This window comes from Silene latifolia, chromosome 6, assembly GCF_048544455.1.
Source record: "Silene latifolia isolate original U9 population chromosome 6, ASM4854445v1, whole genome shotgun sequence".
In the NCBI taxonomy this organism is placed as follows: Eukaryota; Viridiplantae; Streptophyta; class Magnoliopsida; order Caryophyllales; family Caryophyllaceae; genus Silene; species Silene latifolia.
This window is the reverse complement of record NC_133531.1, coordinates 4,983,734-5,001,453: the sequence shown is the minus strand read 5'-3', so window position 1 is coordinate 5,001,453 and position 17,720 is coordinate 4,983,734. Positions and strand designations below refer to the sequence as shown.

Below are 17,720 nucleotides of genomic sequence, written 5' to 3'. Positions count from 1 at the left end.
CGAAAATTACATACAAAGTTCCTCGAGTTAGATAAAGCGGCCACGCAAAATTTAAGTAGCAACCGAAGACATTTGGGGGTGCCGGTATGCCATAAACCAGCATTCGTCGAACCTCGGATAATCGTGAAAAATGGATTAATGCTCGTTTAATGCTCGTTATTTGAGGCTGAATCGAATAGGTTAACTCCTGAAATGACCTCGGACGCGTGATTGAAATACCGAGAGAAAGATAAACAGGGTCCGGTACGACCTCCCGAACGACTCAAATTGAAGTGTATAATACACGGTGTTCCGGGTGTAATTTCGGAGCAGTGTTATGACCACGTAAGCTTTGTTGAATGATGACTTTGCTTAACTCTTCCTTTCGGCCTCTCCTGAAACAATGAACAAACTGAGGGCTCGGCTTGGTACCGAGCGTACTCACTCCGACGCTCAAGTCAGTAAACTTAAAGAGATTAAGTTGTGTGTTACTTGGCAAAGTATATTGTAGAGAGATAAAAGAGTTTATACCAGATTAATAGTGAGTTTAGGTTATATTTTGGATCCTTTTCTCAATGAGAGAAGTGGAGTATTTATAGACTTTCACCTTTTGTCACGTAGTGGCCAAGTGGCAGAGCAGGTGGAAAAGACTGTTCTACCCTCGGCCGAGGGACCCATGGCAGGCCGGCTGGCCTGGTTGACTCCATGCCGAGGGGTCTTGGATATGAGTACGCGGATATGTCTCCCGGCTGGCTGGTTGCCTAGCCGAGACCCAAGTGACAGGCCGATAGGTCGCGTCTTTAGGGCATGTCTAATATGTTGACTTGTCGTCTTTTGGCTTTGACCTTGCTCAATATGTTGACTCGGTCGTGGTGCGAGAATATGCCCCATCAATTTGCCCCCAGCGTAGTCTATGCCGTGGAATGGACCTTCGATGAGTGTTGAGCATATTCTGCGCAAGTTGAATTTCTTCCCCGGCTTCTTCTTCCTCGGCTTGGTTCTGCTCAGGCCGTATCATATCCCCCCTCCACATGGATGTGCACCGGACATCAGATGTGGAAAAGAAAAAGGCGCTGGTTGAGACCGAGGTTGAGAATGCTGTGTGCTTTTGATTGCCCCCGGCCGGTGCTGCCAAGCTTGGTTGAACAGCGGGCCGTTTGGCAAGTAGATACCAACGAGCGTGTTGAAGAAGATACGTCGATTGGCATTCTGTCAAGTAGCGTGTTGAATAAAATACGTCGATTGGCATTCTGTCAAGGAGCGTTTTGAAGAAGATACGTCGATTGGCATTCTGTGCTGCATGCTTGACACGTGGCTCGGCGTTGATTGGTTGACGCTTCATGGGCTTTGCCCTGATTGGTCCGTTTCGTGGGCTTTGCCCTGATTGGTCCGTTTCCCCGAACGGCTCAAATTGAAGTGTATAATATACGGTTTTTCGGGATTCCAGGGTCCCGGAACAAAATTCCACGGAAATCACATAGAAAGATCCTCGGGTCAGATAAAGCGGCCACGCAAAATTTGAATAGCAACGGAAGACATTTGGGGGTGCCGGTATGCCATAAACCAGCATTCGTCGAACCTCGGATAATCGTGAAAAATGGATTAATGCTCGTTCAATGCTCGTTATTTCAGGCTGAATCGAATAGGTTAACTCCTGAAATGACCTCGGATGCGTGATTGAAAAACCTGGAGAAAAAGAAACAGGGTCCGGTACGACCTCCCGAACGGCTCAAATTGAAGTGTATAATACACGGTTTTTCGGGATTCCAGGGACCCAGAACAAAAATCTCCGGAAATCACATAGAAAGTTCCTCGGGTCAAATAAAGCGGCCACGCAAAATTTGAGTAGCAACGGAAGACATTTGGGGGTGCCGGTATGCCATAAACCAGGATTCGTCGAACCTCGGATAATCGTAAAAAATGGATTAATGCTCGTTTAATGCTCGTTATTTCAGGCTGAATCGAATAGGTTAACTCCTGAAATGACCTCGGATGCATGATTGAAAACCGGGAGAAAAAGAAACAGGGTCCGGTATGACTTCCCGAACAGCTCAAATTGAACTGTATAATACACAGTTTTTCGGGATTCCAGGGTCCCGGAACAAAATTCTCCGGAAATCACATAGAAAGTTCCTCGGGTCAGATAAAGCGGCCACGCAAAATTTGAGTTGCAACGGAACAAATTTGGGGGTGCCGGTATGCCATAAACCAGCATTTGTCGAACCTCGGATAATCGTGAAAACAAGATTAATGCTCGTTTAAAGCTCGTTATTTGAGGCTGAATCGAACAGGTTAACTCCTGAAATAACCTCGGACGCGTGATTGAAAAACCGGGAGAAAAAGAAACAGAGTAAGGTACGACCTCCCGAATGGCTGAAATTGAAGTTTATAATACACGGTTTTTCGGGAATCCAGGTCCCTGGAACAAAATTCTCCGGAAATCACATACAAAGTTACTCGGGTCAGATAAAGCGGCCACGCAAAATTTGAGTAGCAACCGAAGACATTTGGGGGTGCCGGTATACCATAAACCAGCATTCGTCGAACCTCGGATAATCGTGTAAAATGGATTAATTCTCGTTATTTGAGGCTGAATCGAGTAGGTTAACTCCCGAAATGACCTCGGACGCGTGATTGAAAAACCCGGAGAAAAAGAAACCGGGTCCGATACGACCTCCCGAACGGCTCAATTTGAAGTGTATAATACACGGTTTTTCGGGATTCCAGGGTCCCGGAACAAAAATCTCCGGAAATCACATAGAAAGTTCATCGGGTCAGATAAAGCGGCCACGCAAAATTTGAGTAGCAGCGGAACTAATTTGGGGGTGCCGGTATGCTATAAACCACCATTTGTCGAACCTCGGATAATCGTGAAAACTGGATTAATGCTCGTTTAATGCTCGTTATTTGAGGCTGAATCGAATAGGTTAACTCCTGAAATAACCTCGGACGCGTGATTAAAAAACCGGGAAAAAAAGAAACAGGGTAAGGTACGACCTCCCGAACGGCTCAAATTGAAGTTTATAATACACGGTTTTTCGGGATTCCAGGGCCCCGGAACAAAATTCTCCGGAAATCACATACAAAGTTCCTCGCGTCAGATAAAGCGGCCACGCAAAATTTGAGTAGCAATGGTAGACATTTGGGGGTGCCGGTATGCCATAAAGCAGCATTCGTCGAACCTCGGATAATCGTGAAAAATGGATTAATGCTCGTTTAATGCTCGTTATTTGAGGCTGAATCGAATAGGTTAACTCCTGAAATGACCTCGGACGCGTGATTGAAAAACCGGGAGAAAAAGAAACAGGGTCCGGTACGACCTCCCGAACGGCTCAAATTGAAGTGTATAATACACGGTTTTTCGGGATTCCAGGGTCCCGGAACAAAATTCTCCGGAAATCAAAGAGAAAGTTCGTCGGGTCAGATAAAGCGCCCATGCAATATTTGCGTAGCAACGGAAGACATTTGGGGGTGCCGGTATGCCATAAACCAGCATTCGTCGAACCTCGGATAATCGTGAAAAATGGATTAAAGCTCGTTATTTGAGGCTGAATTGAATAGGTTAACTCCTGAAATGACCTCGGACGCGTAATTGAAAAACCGGGAGAAAAAGAAACAGGGTCCGGTACGACCTCCCGAACGGCTCAAATTGAAGTGTATAATACACGGTTTTTCCGGATTCCAGGGCCCGGAACAAAATTCTCCGGAAATCACATAGAAAGTTCCTCGAGTCAGATAAAGCGGCCACGCAAAATTTGAGTACCAAAGGAAGACATTTGGGGGTGCCGGTATGCCATAAACCAGCATTCGTCGAATCTCGGATAATCGTGAAAAATGGATTAATGCTCGTTTAATTCTCGTTATTTGAGGCTGAATCGAATAGGTTAACTCCTGAAATGATCTCGGGCACGTGATTGAAAAACCGGGAGAAAAAGAAACAGGGTCCGGCACGACCGCCCGAACGGCTCAAATTGAAGTGTATAATACACGGTTTTCGGAATTCGAGGTTCCCGGAACAAAATTCTCCGCAAATCACATAGAAAGTTCCTCGGGTCAGATAAAGCGGCCACGCAAAATTTGAGTAGCAGAGGAAGACATTTGGGTGTGCCGGTATGCCATAAACCAGGATTCATCGAACCTCAGATAATCGTGAAAAATGGATTAATGCTTGTTTAATGCTCGTTATTTGAGGCTGAATCGAAGAGGTTAACTCCAGAAATGACCTCGGATGCGTGATTAAAAACCGGGAGAAACAGAAACAGGGTCCGGTACGACCTCCCGAACGGCTCAAATTGAAGTGTATAATACACGGTTTTTCGGGATTTCAGGGTCCTGGAACAAAATTCTCCGGAAATCACATAGAAAGTTCCTCGGGTCAGATTAAGCGGCCACGCAAAATTTGAATAGCAACGGAAGACATTTGGGGGTGCCGGTATGCCAGTAGCCTGCATTCGTCGAAACTCGGATAATCGTGAAAAAATGGATTAATGCTCGTTATTTGACGCTGAATCGAATAGGTTAACTCCTGAAATAACCTCGGGCGCGTGATTGAATAACCGGGAGAAAAAGAAACAGGGTCCGGTACGACCTCCCGAACGGCTCAAATTGAACTGTATAATACACAGTTTTTCGGGATTCTAGGGTTCCGGAACAAAATTCTCCGAAAATCACATAGAAAGTTCCTCGGGTTAGATAAAGCGGCCATGCAAAATTTGAGTTGCAACGGAACAAATTTGGGGGTGCCGGTATGCTATAAACCACCATTTGTCGAACCTCGGATAATCGTGAAAACTGGATTAATGCTCGTTTAATGCTCGTTATTTGAGGCTGAATCGAATAGGTTAACTCCTGAAATAACCTCGGACGCGTGATTAAAAAACCGGGAAAAAAAGAAACAGGGTAAGGTACGACCTCCCGAACGGCTCAAATTGAAGTTTATACACGGTTTTTCGGGATTCCAGGGCCCCGGAACAAAATTCTCCGGAAATCACATACAAAGTTCCTCGCGTCAGATAAAGCGGCCATGCAAAATTTGAGTAGCAACGGAAGACATTTGGGGGTGCCGGTATGCCATAAACCATCATTCGTCGAACCTCGGATAATCTTGAAAAATGGATTAATGCTCGTTATTTGAGGCTGAATAACTTGGCAACTCCAACATATCGCAAAGCCAAAGAATAACGATGAGTCTTTGGCTTCTTGATATAACTCAAAATGGTAATCAAATTACCGAATTACACAAAAACAAAAAAACTGATGCGAAGTTAAATTTGGATTGCAACACAACCCAAGATTCACAAGGCACGGATAATTAGCATCAATTGCTTGCATAGCGAGATGGCGAAGTACATACTACTGTTTAATACAAACAGATTCCTAATTTGTTTCAAGAGCATATATACATGCTGCTAATATGACCGTCGAGAAGCTGAAGCAATTACAGTATTACACCATATAAATCACCAAGCCATCCTAGTTACCCTCGGCCTTCACCTTCCGTACCAGATTCAGATCCTGTACTGGACACCTGCAAAAAGTATAATTGGGTCTAGTCAGGTAAAATGGATTTGCCTCAAACCATGCGTATTAATGTCGATAGTTGTTTGCATCCGACCATAACTTGGCAACTTTATGGCTTTTTCAAGAACAACCACGAATGAGAACTATGTAAAGGCAGAAGCCAAACCTTCTCAAGCATGAACTTGAGCTCAGCTTGTAGCTTCTTGAGTTCTTCAATTTCCGGTTTCAACTTCAGGGCAAGTTCGACATCCTCCAAAGCTCCTTTGAGATTGCCAAGCTCTTTTCTAGCTAGTGCTCGGAGCCAATAAACCTTGAAATAGTTAGCATCAAGCTTCAAGGACTCGGTGTAGTCATTCTCCGCCTCTTGATATTTGTTCAGCTTCATATACGTCATAGCCCTATATGCGAAAAATGCTGCATTTGGTGACAGATCGATGCTCTTAGAGTAGCACTCTATGGCTTTGGTGAAGTTCTGGCTCTTAAAATACTCATTACCCTCTTCTTTCGCATAAGCTGCGTCTGCAAGAACCAATAATGTGAACATAAGGGCATAATTGTAATAAGATAAGATGCCAGTCCCTTACAATATGAATATCAGACTTGCTTACTGATCTATGATCACCCACCTGTCTTAAAGCTAACCGAGAATCCACTTTTCCTATATCCGAGCACACTCAGTGGAACAAAGAGTGGAGTCGGAGCAAAAGTATACCACAAAGAGTTAAAGGCTCTCACTTAACTATTGAATAAAAGATCTTGGTTGAACCAAGGCAACTAAGGAAGAACACCAGGAAAGTAACACGGCACATTCTAAAAAGTTGTTGAACGAAATATCCATTCCTTGATTTCCTTCCAACATTATTTACGAAACACATGTAAAGGTAGTCACGATAATCACCTAGATTTTCGTTAAAACTATTATCGATCTCTTTATTTCAACTCTTTGGCTACCACTTTCGTTAACTGCCTTCTGAACGCTAGCTGATTCCTTATATGAACTTGTACAAGTTATAGTTTATTTATATTTTCCGTCACAGTGTGCATTTACTAGTTTTCTGCCGATATAAATAGCATTTTCAGTAAAAATACAATCTGATAATTAAGTGTCTGGTTTTGCCCAGGATATATAGCAGCTAAATCAAAGACTAGACAAAATATACAGAACAAGAACTGAAAAACAGCAATCTGGATCCTCTGGATAGCAAGTATTTGTCAATTTTGAGCAATTGAGGACATGTAACCACCAGCATTATAGAATAAAGTTCAGATTGCCGAAAAATAGAAAGGTTCAAGAGATACTAGATAGGCACATACATAGGCGTTTCGGGATGGGAGAAGGCGACTCTGGCAGAACAAATGGAAGTACAAATTCATGTGGAGTAAACACATTAACATTCTCAACCGTTTGAGTACGAAGATTCAATGAAAATATACGATCACCTGTCTCAAAATACACAACATCCGCCTCAAACGGATGAACAAAACACGGCCTAGGCATCCCACCATCCTTCTCACAAGAGAAAAACCTTTCGACATTTTCCCTCGACACCTCATACATCAAACTCCACTCACCACCCTCACAATTCTTCAATCTCCACATCTTCAAAGCACAATTTCCCTCCTTAAACACCTCCACAAACTGCACAAACCCGCCTCCAGTACCAACCCACCTCTCATTGTGCAACCCAGGCGTATAATAAGGCTTCATCCTCCCCTTTGGTAACGGAATAAACCGACAAACAGCCTTCTCATTACTCTCTAAACTCCCAAAATAATCATTATCCTTGACATCCCAAGTCATCAACCCAGCACTCAAATCAACCCAAAAAAATTTCCCATTAAACTCAAATGACCCTTCTGCCCTCCAAATATGCATCCCCAGCATATAATTCGCGGTCTTTTCGACCCATTTACCGGTATCCGACACAAAACACAACAAAGTCGCCTTCGCCGACCCGATAAGTGGTCGATACTCGGCCGCCATAAACCTATCCACCACACCAGTTTCCGGGTCAACCCGGGTCGTAAACCCAACATGTGTCCTCTTATGAATGAAACAATGCGGCTTCGGAAGCCCAACCCATTCACCTGTAATCGGGTCAACAACAAACAATGATTCCTCTTCGAATACCCACGCAACAGTATTCGGACGCTTCTTGTGCTCCTTATGCGGGTCACGGTTAATATGCAGTGTAAAAAGTATCAACCCGTTACTAGTATGGAGTATAGCAGTCGGGTATTTGGACCGGGCCGGATCAGTAGCCGGGTCGGCAGCTAATTTTCTAGGGTTTATGTTGCAAATTGAGATTTTTGGGCGATCAACGATGTCGAACCGAGTTGGGTGAGTCGACTCGGGAGCGAGTCGGGGGATTCGGTCGAGAATCGCCCATGAAGAAGGAGGACTAACGCGAGAAACGTAGAATCGAAGAAACTGGGGGTGCGAAATTATGGAATTGAATCGTTTCGAAACGGGTTTGAAACGGTATAAAAAAGACATTGTTCAGGTGATTTTTGTTGGGGTAAGATTTGGGGATTTTTTTAGGGTTAGGGTTTGAGGATTTTTACTGGGGTAAGATTTGGGGATTTTTACTGGGGTAAGATTTGGGAATTTTTTTAGGGTTTAGGGTTTGGGTTGAGTAGGGGTTATAGTGTGTGAATTTGTAAATTTCAGGTAGTGAAGTGAACTTTGGAAAGGGAGGAGGTAAGTCAGGTAACAGGTTAAATTGGTTCGGTTTACATATGTCGATTAGCTTAGTTTGTACTCTCTGTTTCGGTCATTTGTTGTCCTTTTTATATTAGAGTGTGTTAGTTAATTGTTGTCCTTTCTATTTTAAGAATGAACTTAATGAGCAATTTGATCATTCGCACTCAATTTGTCCACTTGTTATTTAATAATTGGCTCATTCCTCTTTCCTTGGTCTTTGTGCCAAAACCAAAGGACAACAATTAACCAGGACGGATGAAGTAAAATGTTAAGCGATGGTATTTATCACCGGGTTCATATTTTGTTAGCATTATATTTGCCTTTATGAATCAGTTTATACCCAAAAAATATTAAGTTGAGGCGATTTTTAAAATTTGTCGAATAGGGTTTACGTAGGAGTGTGAATGTACTCGTAGTACATTCAATCTAGAAAAAACAAAAAAATTGTCAAAAAAATTTAGTACTTAGTGTACATGAAAGAACAGCTTTAACCCAACAGATCGATGTTATACTCAAACAGCGTTAACCCAACATATTGCAAAGCCAAAGAATAACTATGAATCTTCGACTTCTTGAAACAACTCAAAATGGTAATAAAATCACCGAATCACACAAAAACAAACGACTAATGCGAAGTTAACTTTGGATTGCAACACTACCCAACATTCACAAGACACAGATAATTTGCAACATGCATCAAAACCATCTCCAGAAGCGAAATAACGAAGTACATTCTATTAACACGAACAGATTAGTAATTTGTTTAAAGTGACACAAACTCTGAGATCTTGTGTTCATCCAAATGTCGGTTTTTTTTTATGGCTTTTGCCCTGAACATATATTACATTACAGAATGAAAGTGAAGTTTTGTTTAAAACCAACCAAATGACCAAATATAAGACTCTGAGCAAACTGTATTTGGATCATTATAAAAGAAACAAAGGCTAGCACCATAGCATTACACTCCCGTGATTGTTGAAGCTTTCGCTTTCTCGGGACAGAAGGTCTTTGTTACGCTGATTGTTGTATAAACCGTTTAATTCTAGTAACCAAGTTCATAAAATTTCACCCACGGTATAAAACCAGAAGAATGTTGGCGAAAATTAGGGCTAAATAACTGAAGCTCCACAAAATGTATATTCAATATGATTTTCCAAGAAATTTTATGCTGCCCTCCCTTCTCACTCCACGGGAGGCCTTGTTTTGGCAATACATATTGGAGCTTCCACAGTGTGAAGCAATGTTCTAGTGCTAAAATTTCGGAAGGCAACTCCTTCCACAAAATTTTGTCGACTACAAAAGCTGGAATTTAAAGGTTATAACTTATATTAACCCATGCCACCTCTTGGTAGTCTAGAAAGGTATCTAATGTTGCCATTGTAATAATCTTCACTTCCCATGACATTGATTCTTTCTAATTTGGGCAATCGGACTTTCTTACCTTCAAAGTTGGGGAATGACGTAAAAGACAGTCGGGTTTTGCCTGCCAAGTCTGCTGTTAGTCCAAGATTCTCTCCCCGGTAGCAAAAGTGTTCCAAACTATTGTCCCGACGATGTATAGTACTATTGCCACCTTAAACACATCATCCCAGGAACCTGAAAAAAAAAAGGAGTCACAGAACGACTGTCGGATTTCAAAGCAGACTAAATGGATGCAGCAGTTTCAGATTGCAGTTGCCAAAAAAGAGTGCATATGGTCAGTTGGGAATATACCTCGCTGGAGAATGAATCCAGTTGCAGCTGTTCCAAAAACCCCAGCAAGAACACCGGCTGTGTTGGATAGCCCCAGCAGCACACCCTACAAATTTAAAACCATGTTCTAAAACAGAGCAAGAGTTCAAGATTACAGTGTCGGATTTCATAAGGAGAAAAACAGGAAGTGAGTTTGGTATGTCTTGACGGTGATTTCAAAACCACGCTACCTTTGATTGATTTCTATACTATATTGCAAAGGGGTCAAACAAATAAATCCCCATCAATGACGTTTTGGCTTAGTGAGAATACTCACAGAATAGCGTGGACCAATGTCTTGGTGGTTGGAATATAGTCCAGATTGTGAGAATGCATCCGCTCCCTGTCATTGAAGAGTGTATAGTCATTTTCATCATCTAACTTGAGAGAGCCAAACATAAATATGAATAGAAGAAATGAGCGATCCTTTTCAGCGCGCTAGAAACTGAGACCTTGTATTAGCAAGTTATGCTATGTGCTCCGTGAATGGTAAGAACTAAGAAAACTAATTCTTCAACATCCTTTAACTTACTCTGATAAACTTATAGTACCTCGGGATAGGGGTCGGAGTCTGCCCAATGTCCAATAATGAAAACTCCGTCCAATAATGAAAACTCCGCTTTAATTTATGTAGTTGTAATGTGTTGCTAAAAAAACTGATACTGTGTAACTTGTAGGAAAACTAGTTCTTCAACTTCTTTAAGAGATTAACCAATACATTTCCTGCATGTCCTTTAATATTATGTACTTCTAATGTTCCGTTAAAAAAGGGGAAATTCTACATGGTATCTCCAATTCTCCATGTTTTCACCTTTTCTAAGTAAATGATCAGAACTCAGAAGATACCTGACTGCATGCCATACAGAGCACGGCTAATGCAGGTGTCTTGACTTTACTTAGAACTGAAAGAGAGAGAGCTGGGCCAAGGAATCCAATTGTTTGCATGATCTGCAGCAGATGATAAGAGCGTCAGAAAATGTCAATCTAACATGAACCAAATGTCAATCTAACATGAACCAAGGATAACTATATCCTTGGTAGATTTGAAGAAAAGACTGAATTGTTGTTTCCAGCAAGAATTTCAGGTTCGATAAACAGGGGAAATCTTTGTTCAAAAAAATCTTTTAACACATGCAAAACTTAAAACAGTAACCAATGAACATTTTCCGACTGTGGAAGGCAATGGACTTGCTTAAATGTATTATACTATACAGTATACACCTATATTTACCATATTTGTCATGAAGGTAAAGCTATGTTTATGGAACAAACAGTGCACAGTATTGACAGAAGCCTTATACGGAGTAATAGACTTAACAACCAGTATTCAGTAAACAAGCCATATAGCGTGCTGCATTGATGTAAATAAAGCTATAATAATCAGAATCTAAGGTGCTTTAATTTCCGAGACTACACGAACCATGGAAGCAAGCCTTGAGTTGAGTAACTATCTACACTATGCTTACCTTACGAACAGACGTCACGGAGAGGCCTCTGCTGATAAGTGTGTCCGCAATCCAGCCTCCTATGTTTGCAAAGATAGCCATAGTCAACCATGGCAGTACACAAAAGAGGCCAGATTCCATAAGGTTGAACTTTAACACCTACATCAAGCAGACGGAGTCAGAATAAGCTAAGTACCTTCACGGCTTCGATGCTACAACAGTCCATTAATAAACTTCTTGGCTTCCATTTTGGGCAGTCAATTATTAAATTCCTACATGGAATCTTTCCTTTTTGTATGCTAATTTAGTTTCTATCTTTTATCTTTCACAAACTTTTATTTTCGTTCGTACTGTATATTCTTATTCTCCTTTTTTTTATGCAAAACGAAATAGGAAGTACAAGTCAAACAACATTTAGCCTCCCTATTATTAGCAATTTAGCATGATAGGTACTAGCTTCTCTAGGTACCTGATTATAATATGTTGGCATCCATGTCAGAAGGATAAATGTGCCCCAGTTGTGGCAAAAGTGGGAGATTATGAGGGCCCACACTGGTGCTTTCGATAAAATTAATTTCCAGGGAATCACGGTGACAGGTTCCTTGGACGTGCTGCCTTCCATGATAAACCTTTTCTCTTGTGCACTAAGATCTGGGTCCTCTGCTGGTGAGCTGCACGCCTGTGAAAAGCCAAAAATATGAAATACTATCAGCTGAATACATCATCACCGTTCGTCCCTCAAGGGACTCCCATAGTGAGGTCGGAGGCTAGATGTACGACTGTGTCAACAAACACAAAGAGGTTGTTTCCTAGTGACCCATCATGAAAACTGCATCAAGGATTGCATCATATAACTGCTACTTCACAATAAAAGAAGCTTATTAGTGAGCCCTTTTGATTCATTCTCATGTCTTAGACCAAAGATGGTTATCGGTAAGTATGGATTGATGGGAAGCGTGCATTTACATTAGCTAGCCACAATGCAATCCAGATGGTTCCAAGAGAGCCGAATGAATAGAAAACTGAAGGCCATCCAAGCTTGTGGATTAAAATTGGTGAGAAACCCAATCCAACAACAGAGCCAAGATACATGCCACTGTATACTAGAGACAGAGCTCTGCTTCGTTCAGAAACAGGAATCCACTTCGAGATCATATTGTTCATAGCAGGCATAGCAACACCCTGTCACATGACAAAGGCATCTTTTAGAAATTAATCAAGGAATAAAGTAAGGCAGCTATATGCATCATGAACAAAGTGTTTTGAGAGTCAGAGAGACATCATTTTCCTACATACTCCTAGAATAATAATGATCAATCTGAACTGGCAATAGTTAAATGTTTATGAAGTGATTAGGACAAAATGGAAATCCATATACATCAAATTTTAGCTGCAGGTGCCTATACTTAATAGTTACAGTACAACTTAACTAAGACAACGAGCTGGAGATGAAAGTAAACATACTGCTTGTTGAACTTCTCTGAAGTATTGTATAGTGCTTACGTATAGCTATGAAGATAAGGAAGAGGTAACAACTATGTTTAGTTTCTGAATAAATACCAGGTGTACTGCTAACAGTTCACCAATTCTATAGTTGTTTGAGCAGATCTTTAAAACTGAAGCTACACCGAGCTTATCAACTAAAAATTTGGTCTTTGTCCATTACTCACAAGGTTATATTCCCGCTTTGTAACTGTATCTTAGACAAATGCCAACTAACTGTACATATTTGTATCAAAAATTTCTCTGAAATTTAAAATGTTCATAAATGCGCACCGGGAGATGTTAGGGTTGATGGCTAACCTCACCAATGCCCATAAATGCACGTACGACAAGTAAGCAAGGCAGGCTTATCCTTGCAGCAAAAGGAGTCAGAATTGTGGCCACTGACCACCAGATCACTCCAAAACCCAAGACAAGCTTTCCACCGACCTTATCAGCCCAAATGCCACCAACAATCTGTACATCAGAAAACATCATCAGGAAAAAGACAATTATATATCACTATTTTCATTCATAAGCAAAAATACTTCCCTTTAAAACGGCAAATAAACAAACTTCCTCAGTGCCAGTACGTAATTTAGAGCAAACCTGAGTAAGAAGATATCCCCAGAAGAAGGACGACTGAATAAGGCCAACAGTTGAACTACTCCAGTTGAACTCCTTGGACATAGGAAGTATTGCAATACTCATGTTCACCTGAAGAAACATGCTGAAGTTAAGCTTCAACTTAACTATAGTCGATGGATGCCACAAATTTTATTGGCAATGATCAAGTACAACGGAGAGAAGTGGAGAACAACTCACACGGTCCATGTTGCACAGCAGAAATGCTGCAAAACAAAGCAACACAATGAGCCAACGCTTTGGTAACGACGGCTCCAGAAAAGACGTCTCCTTTTGCGCATTGTTGTCACCCAGTACAACTTCACTTTCCCCCTCTGAAGGTCCAAATGATTCAAGGGCGGCTTCTGTTACATCAATTTCCTCAGATTTATAGTTTACAAGGATCCCCCGGCCCCTATGATCCTTCCGTCTACCGTAGGAATTCGGATACACAGAGCATATCGATGAGCCTTTAACTCTTGTCAGGGAAGTTGGGCAGTAAGAACTCTCGCTTCTATCATGTGCTGCTGCGGAATGTCTAGAACTTCTCCAGTCAACCGCTTTTGTAATGCATACGAGCGAGCAATAAGAACATTGAAACGTTAGACAATTCTTAGTAAGCTGATGAGAAATCTTGTTTGGCACTCTCTGACCCCATAACCCAATTGAGAGACCAAATTCTTCTTTCTTAAGGCTTGATACACCATTCCTTCTATGGCAGACCGTACCTGTAAAATATACATAATGTCCTTAAGGGATTTAGATGGGCATATGAGTAGCGAGTTAAGCGAAATGCAAGAATGACTAGATATGAGTAAAAACTCTAATCACTGATGATAGTAGCTTTTTATCCATAAGCAACTCCAAAAAAGCTTATCCTTCTTTTCTATGAAACAACGAGGTTCTGCATTGAAGTCCCAGGTAACAACTATAAGCGCATCTAACTCCCAATATTAAGGTTGAATTGAAGGAAAGGCACCACTTTACATGATCTGTATGCCATATCAAGATCACTATTTTATGCTCCACCTACCAGCGAAAATTGATTTTATTCTTTACGCAGCACCTACAACCTCTAGTCATCATAATCGTCAACTCCTCAAAACTAAATTCCAATCTCCGACCATGAAACAAGCGGAATGTAAATCTTCACATGCTACTTTTAAAATCTCCTCTGTCATATTATATCTTTCTCACGCTTCATCACTCGTATCTAGCAATGGCAATGAGTAGGGTCTGGGTAGGGTCCGCCTAGACTCGGACCCGACCCGAGATTTTCCCTTTGGACCCGTACCCGTCCCAGACCTGCAAGGGTCTAAAATACCCGGACCCTATGGGTAAGGGTAGGGTCTGGGTCTACCCGCGGGTCCGAGTTTCAGCCACTTTAGTAACAAGATTAACAGCTATGGGGTCTATAATATTAAAAAAAAAATTCATACTACTTTAACATTATGAGTTTATTAATCTGCAATGGTGGTTGTCGGTCGCCGACTATTAGAGAGGTGGTTGTCAGTCGCGTATCGTATCAGTGCTGTGGTGGTGGTTTTTTTGTGTCAGTGGTGGAGTGGTGGTATTGTCAGAAGAGTTTGGTTGGGTTTTATCACTTTATGGGATGAGGGAAGAGAAAGAGACTTTAGTTGGGTTTCTACGGAATTCAGAAAAGTTGTAATTTTGATTTTTTTTTTCTTTAATAACGGTTCTAAGGGTCGGGTATGGGTCTCATAACTTAGACCCAGACCCGGACCCGAAATATTTTCTTAAGACCCATACCCATTGGGTCTGAAAAAATGAGACTCATACCCGACCCATTAGGGTAGGGTCTGGGTCGGGTCCCCGACCCACTGCCATCCCTACTCGTATCTCTCTTCGATATGTCTCAAAACATGAGCAAATATATTATGATACATATGCTCTTAATGAAAGCATTTTCCATTAGAATCTAATGCTCCTTAAGATACGTTGATCTTGTATGCAACAACATAATTAATGTTGCTATCATTCTACGGTATTATTCGACTTTTTCTGAATAATGTTAGTCCCATAAATTTTCTCAAAGTACATTTCTTTTCAAAAATTACTAGTTAAGGATTTACCTCAAAATAAAAATAGCATCTACATATATTTCATGTACATGAGTACATCTATTTAGAAAAATGCTCTCAAAATGTCACATAAAGGTTGCATACATCTTCACCTCCTACACTCCACATTTCCGGCTTTCTAGAGTTCACATTGTTGAACCATAGCATAACTCATAGTTTCTCTACTCCAATTCTCAATATCTATAATCCAACAGTCATGGTGAAATTATTACTTAATCTCGCTATCTTCAATTCAACTCATGCTAAGAGTATGAACTTGAACATTACCAGCAACGACATTTCCGCAAAATTAGTTCATAAAATTAGCAAATTATTAATCACAACGCATAATTATATCCAAATTTCAGAAACAACATCAAATAAACAATAAACATGAAGTAAACATCGACGAACAATAAGCTTCAAATTCAGAAAAAAAAAAAATTACTCAAATCTGGCTATTTTTAGCATCACAATTCAACTCATGCTAAGAGTTTGAACTAGAACATTATAAGCAACGACATTTCCGCAATTTATTCTTAGAATTAGTAATCACAACGCATAATTATAACCAGATTTCGGAAGCAAAATCGAATAAAACAATTAACATAAACAAACACCGAAGAACATTAACGAACATGAACATTATCATTTATCAGCGATTATTCTCGCTATCATTAGCATCACAATTCACCTCATGCTAACATTATGAACCTGAACATTATCAGCAACAACATTTCTGCAATCAACTTATTACAATTAGCCTTAAAACGCATACTTGTAGCCGAATTTCGGAGGAAAAAATCGAATAAACATTGACGAACTCAACTCATAGCACAATATGAACTTGAACATTATCAGCAACAACATTTCCGCAATTTAATTCACAAAATTAGAAGCTTAATCATCACAAATTATAACCGAAAATTCGAAAAAAAACAGTGACGAACAATAATCTCAAAATTAAGCAAAAAAAATCGGAAAATACCAGGAGAGAGAAAGGAACCGAAAGTTCGATTGGAAATAACGCCACCGATCGCCATAGATGAGAAGAACGAAGGTAAAATTAATCAATTCATACCAGAAAATTTGAAGAGTTGAACACTTTCTCTCTCTTGTAAGTTGGTGAAGAACAGTGAGGGTAGTGTAGAGAGAGAAAGAAGAAGATAAGCTGAGGTTTGAGTTGCGGAGTTTTTTACGAGTGGAAAAATATCTACTGCTTTGCTGCTGTTACTTGTTTTTCCCGCTTTTCCCAGATGCTGGTAAGGTAAGGAGGGTCCTTGTGTTGACACGTGTCCTTTTCTTAACGGTATATTCACTTTGTTATATGGCATAAGTTCCTTTCGTTTTTTGAATTTCTTTTTGGGTGGAAATTGAGAAATTAGTGTATCTTTGAGTCGGAATTAAATTTATTTCTTATTTGATGATGTTTGTCTAGGATATGGGACAGAATGACGTGTCTAGTATTATCTAAAGTAATTTTATAAGTAAAAAAACATTCAGTTATAAACGCGAGTAATTAACAATACACAAAGTATAAGGATTAATGTGTCATTCCTTTTAAGTTGCTGATAATCTTGAGTTCTTGACCGAACATCATTCACTTTCATTATATGGAGTATAAGATGATTAATGTGACATGCATTTAAGGGGTGTTTGGTTAGCTAAATCAAAATGGATTGCAATATAATTGATTCATTCATATATATAATATTTAATTAAAGAATTTTGAAATGGTTTAAATACCTTAAAGTGAGATTCAGACTTAAATCAATAATCATTCAAAAAAAAAATCATATACTCTAAACCTCTGTCACTACGAAACATCATCTAGATATTAATTCAACCTAAACACTTTTGTAATCAAACAAAATAATGCTAGGTTGTATTTTCACCAAAAAAATTTGGATACAATAATTAATCACTACTTGTACCTACCTAATAATGAAGTACTACACTCCTACATCACTACATGGTGCATTATAATTGGGAGTACGTTCACTCAAATATAATGTCGCACTATATGAATATGGAGGGTATAATGGTAAACTCAATCAAGTGGTGTTAGTCAGAATAGGCTGAGTTAAACCTCGAAGGCTGCGAAAATGCGGGAGTTGAGAGGTCTCGGGTTCGACTACCAACCTGGGGCGATGA

At 40.4% G+C, this 17,720-nt stretch overlaps 2 protein-coding genes across 2 annotated transcripts; both read right to left on the bottom strand.

The window, feature by feature from the left end:
• Positions 1 to 5,287: 5,287 nt before the first annotated feature.
• LOC141586103 (uncharacterized) lies at positions 5,288 to 8,284 on the bottom strand. The gene is made up of 3 exons (XM_074407231.1): positions 6,814 to 8,284; positions 5,666 to 6,018; positions 5,288 to 5,506 (listed from the first exon to the last, which is right to left on the bottom strand). Exons 1-3 carry the CDS (start codon positions 7,994 to 7,996, stop codon positions 5,456 to 5,458), a joined length of 1,587 nt encoding a protein of 528 aa, XP_074263332.1. The 5' UTR covers positions 7,997 to 8,284; the 3' UTR covers positions 5,288 to 5,455.
• Positions 8,285 to 9,257: 973 nt separating this feature from the next.
• LOC141586101 (ascorbate transporter, chloroplastic-like) lies at positions 9,258 to 16,798 on the bottom strand. The gene is made up of 11 exons (XM_074407229.1): positions 16,555 to 16,798; positions 13,687 to 14,213; positions 13,471 to 13,578; positions 13,183 to 13,338; positions 12,346 to 12,561; positions 11,849 to 12,058; positions 11,401 to 11,538; positions 10,781 to 10,882; positions 10,212 to 10,277; positions 9,917 to 10,001; positions 9,258 to 9,799 (listed from the first exon to the last, which is right to left on the bottom strand). The coding sequence occupies exons 1-11, from the start codon at positions 16,607 to 16,609 to the stop codon at positions 9,702 to 9,704; spliced, it is 1,761 nt and encodes a 586-aa protein (XP_074263330.1). The 5' UTR covers positions 16,610 to 16,798; the 3' UTR covers positions 9,258 to 9,701.
• Positions 16,799 to 17,720: the final 922 nt, after the last annotated feature.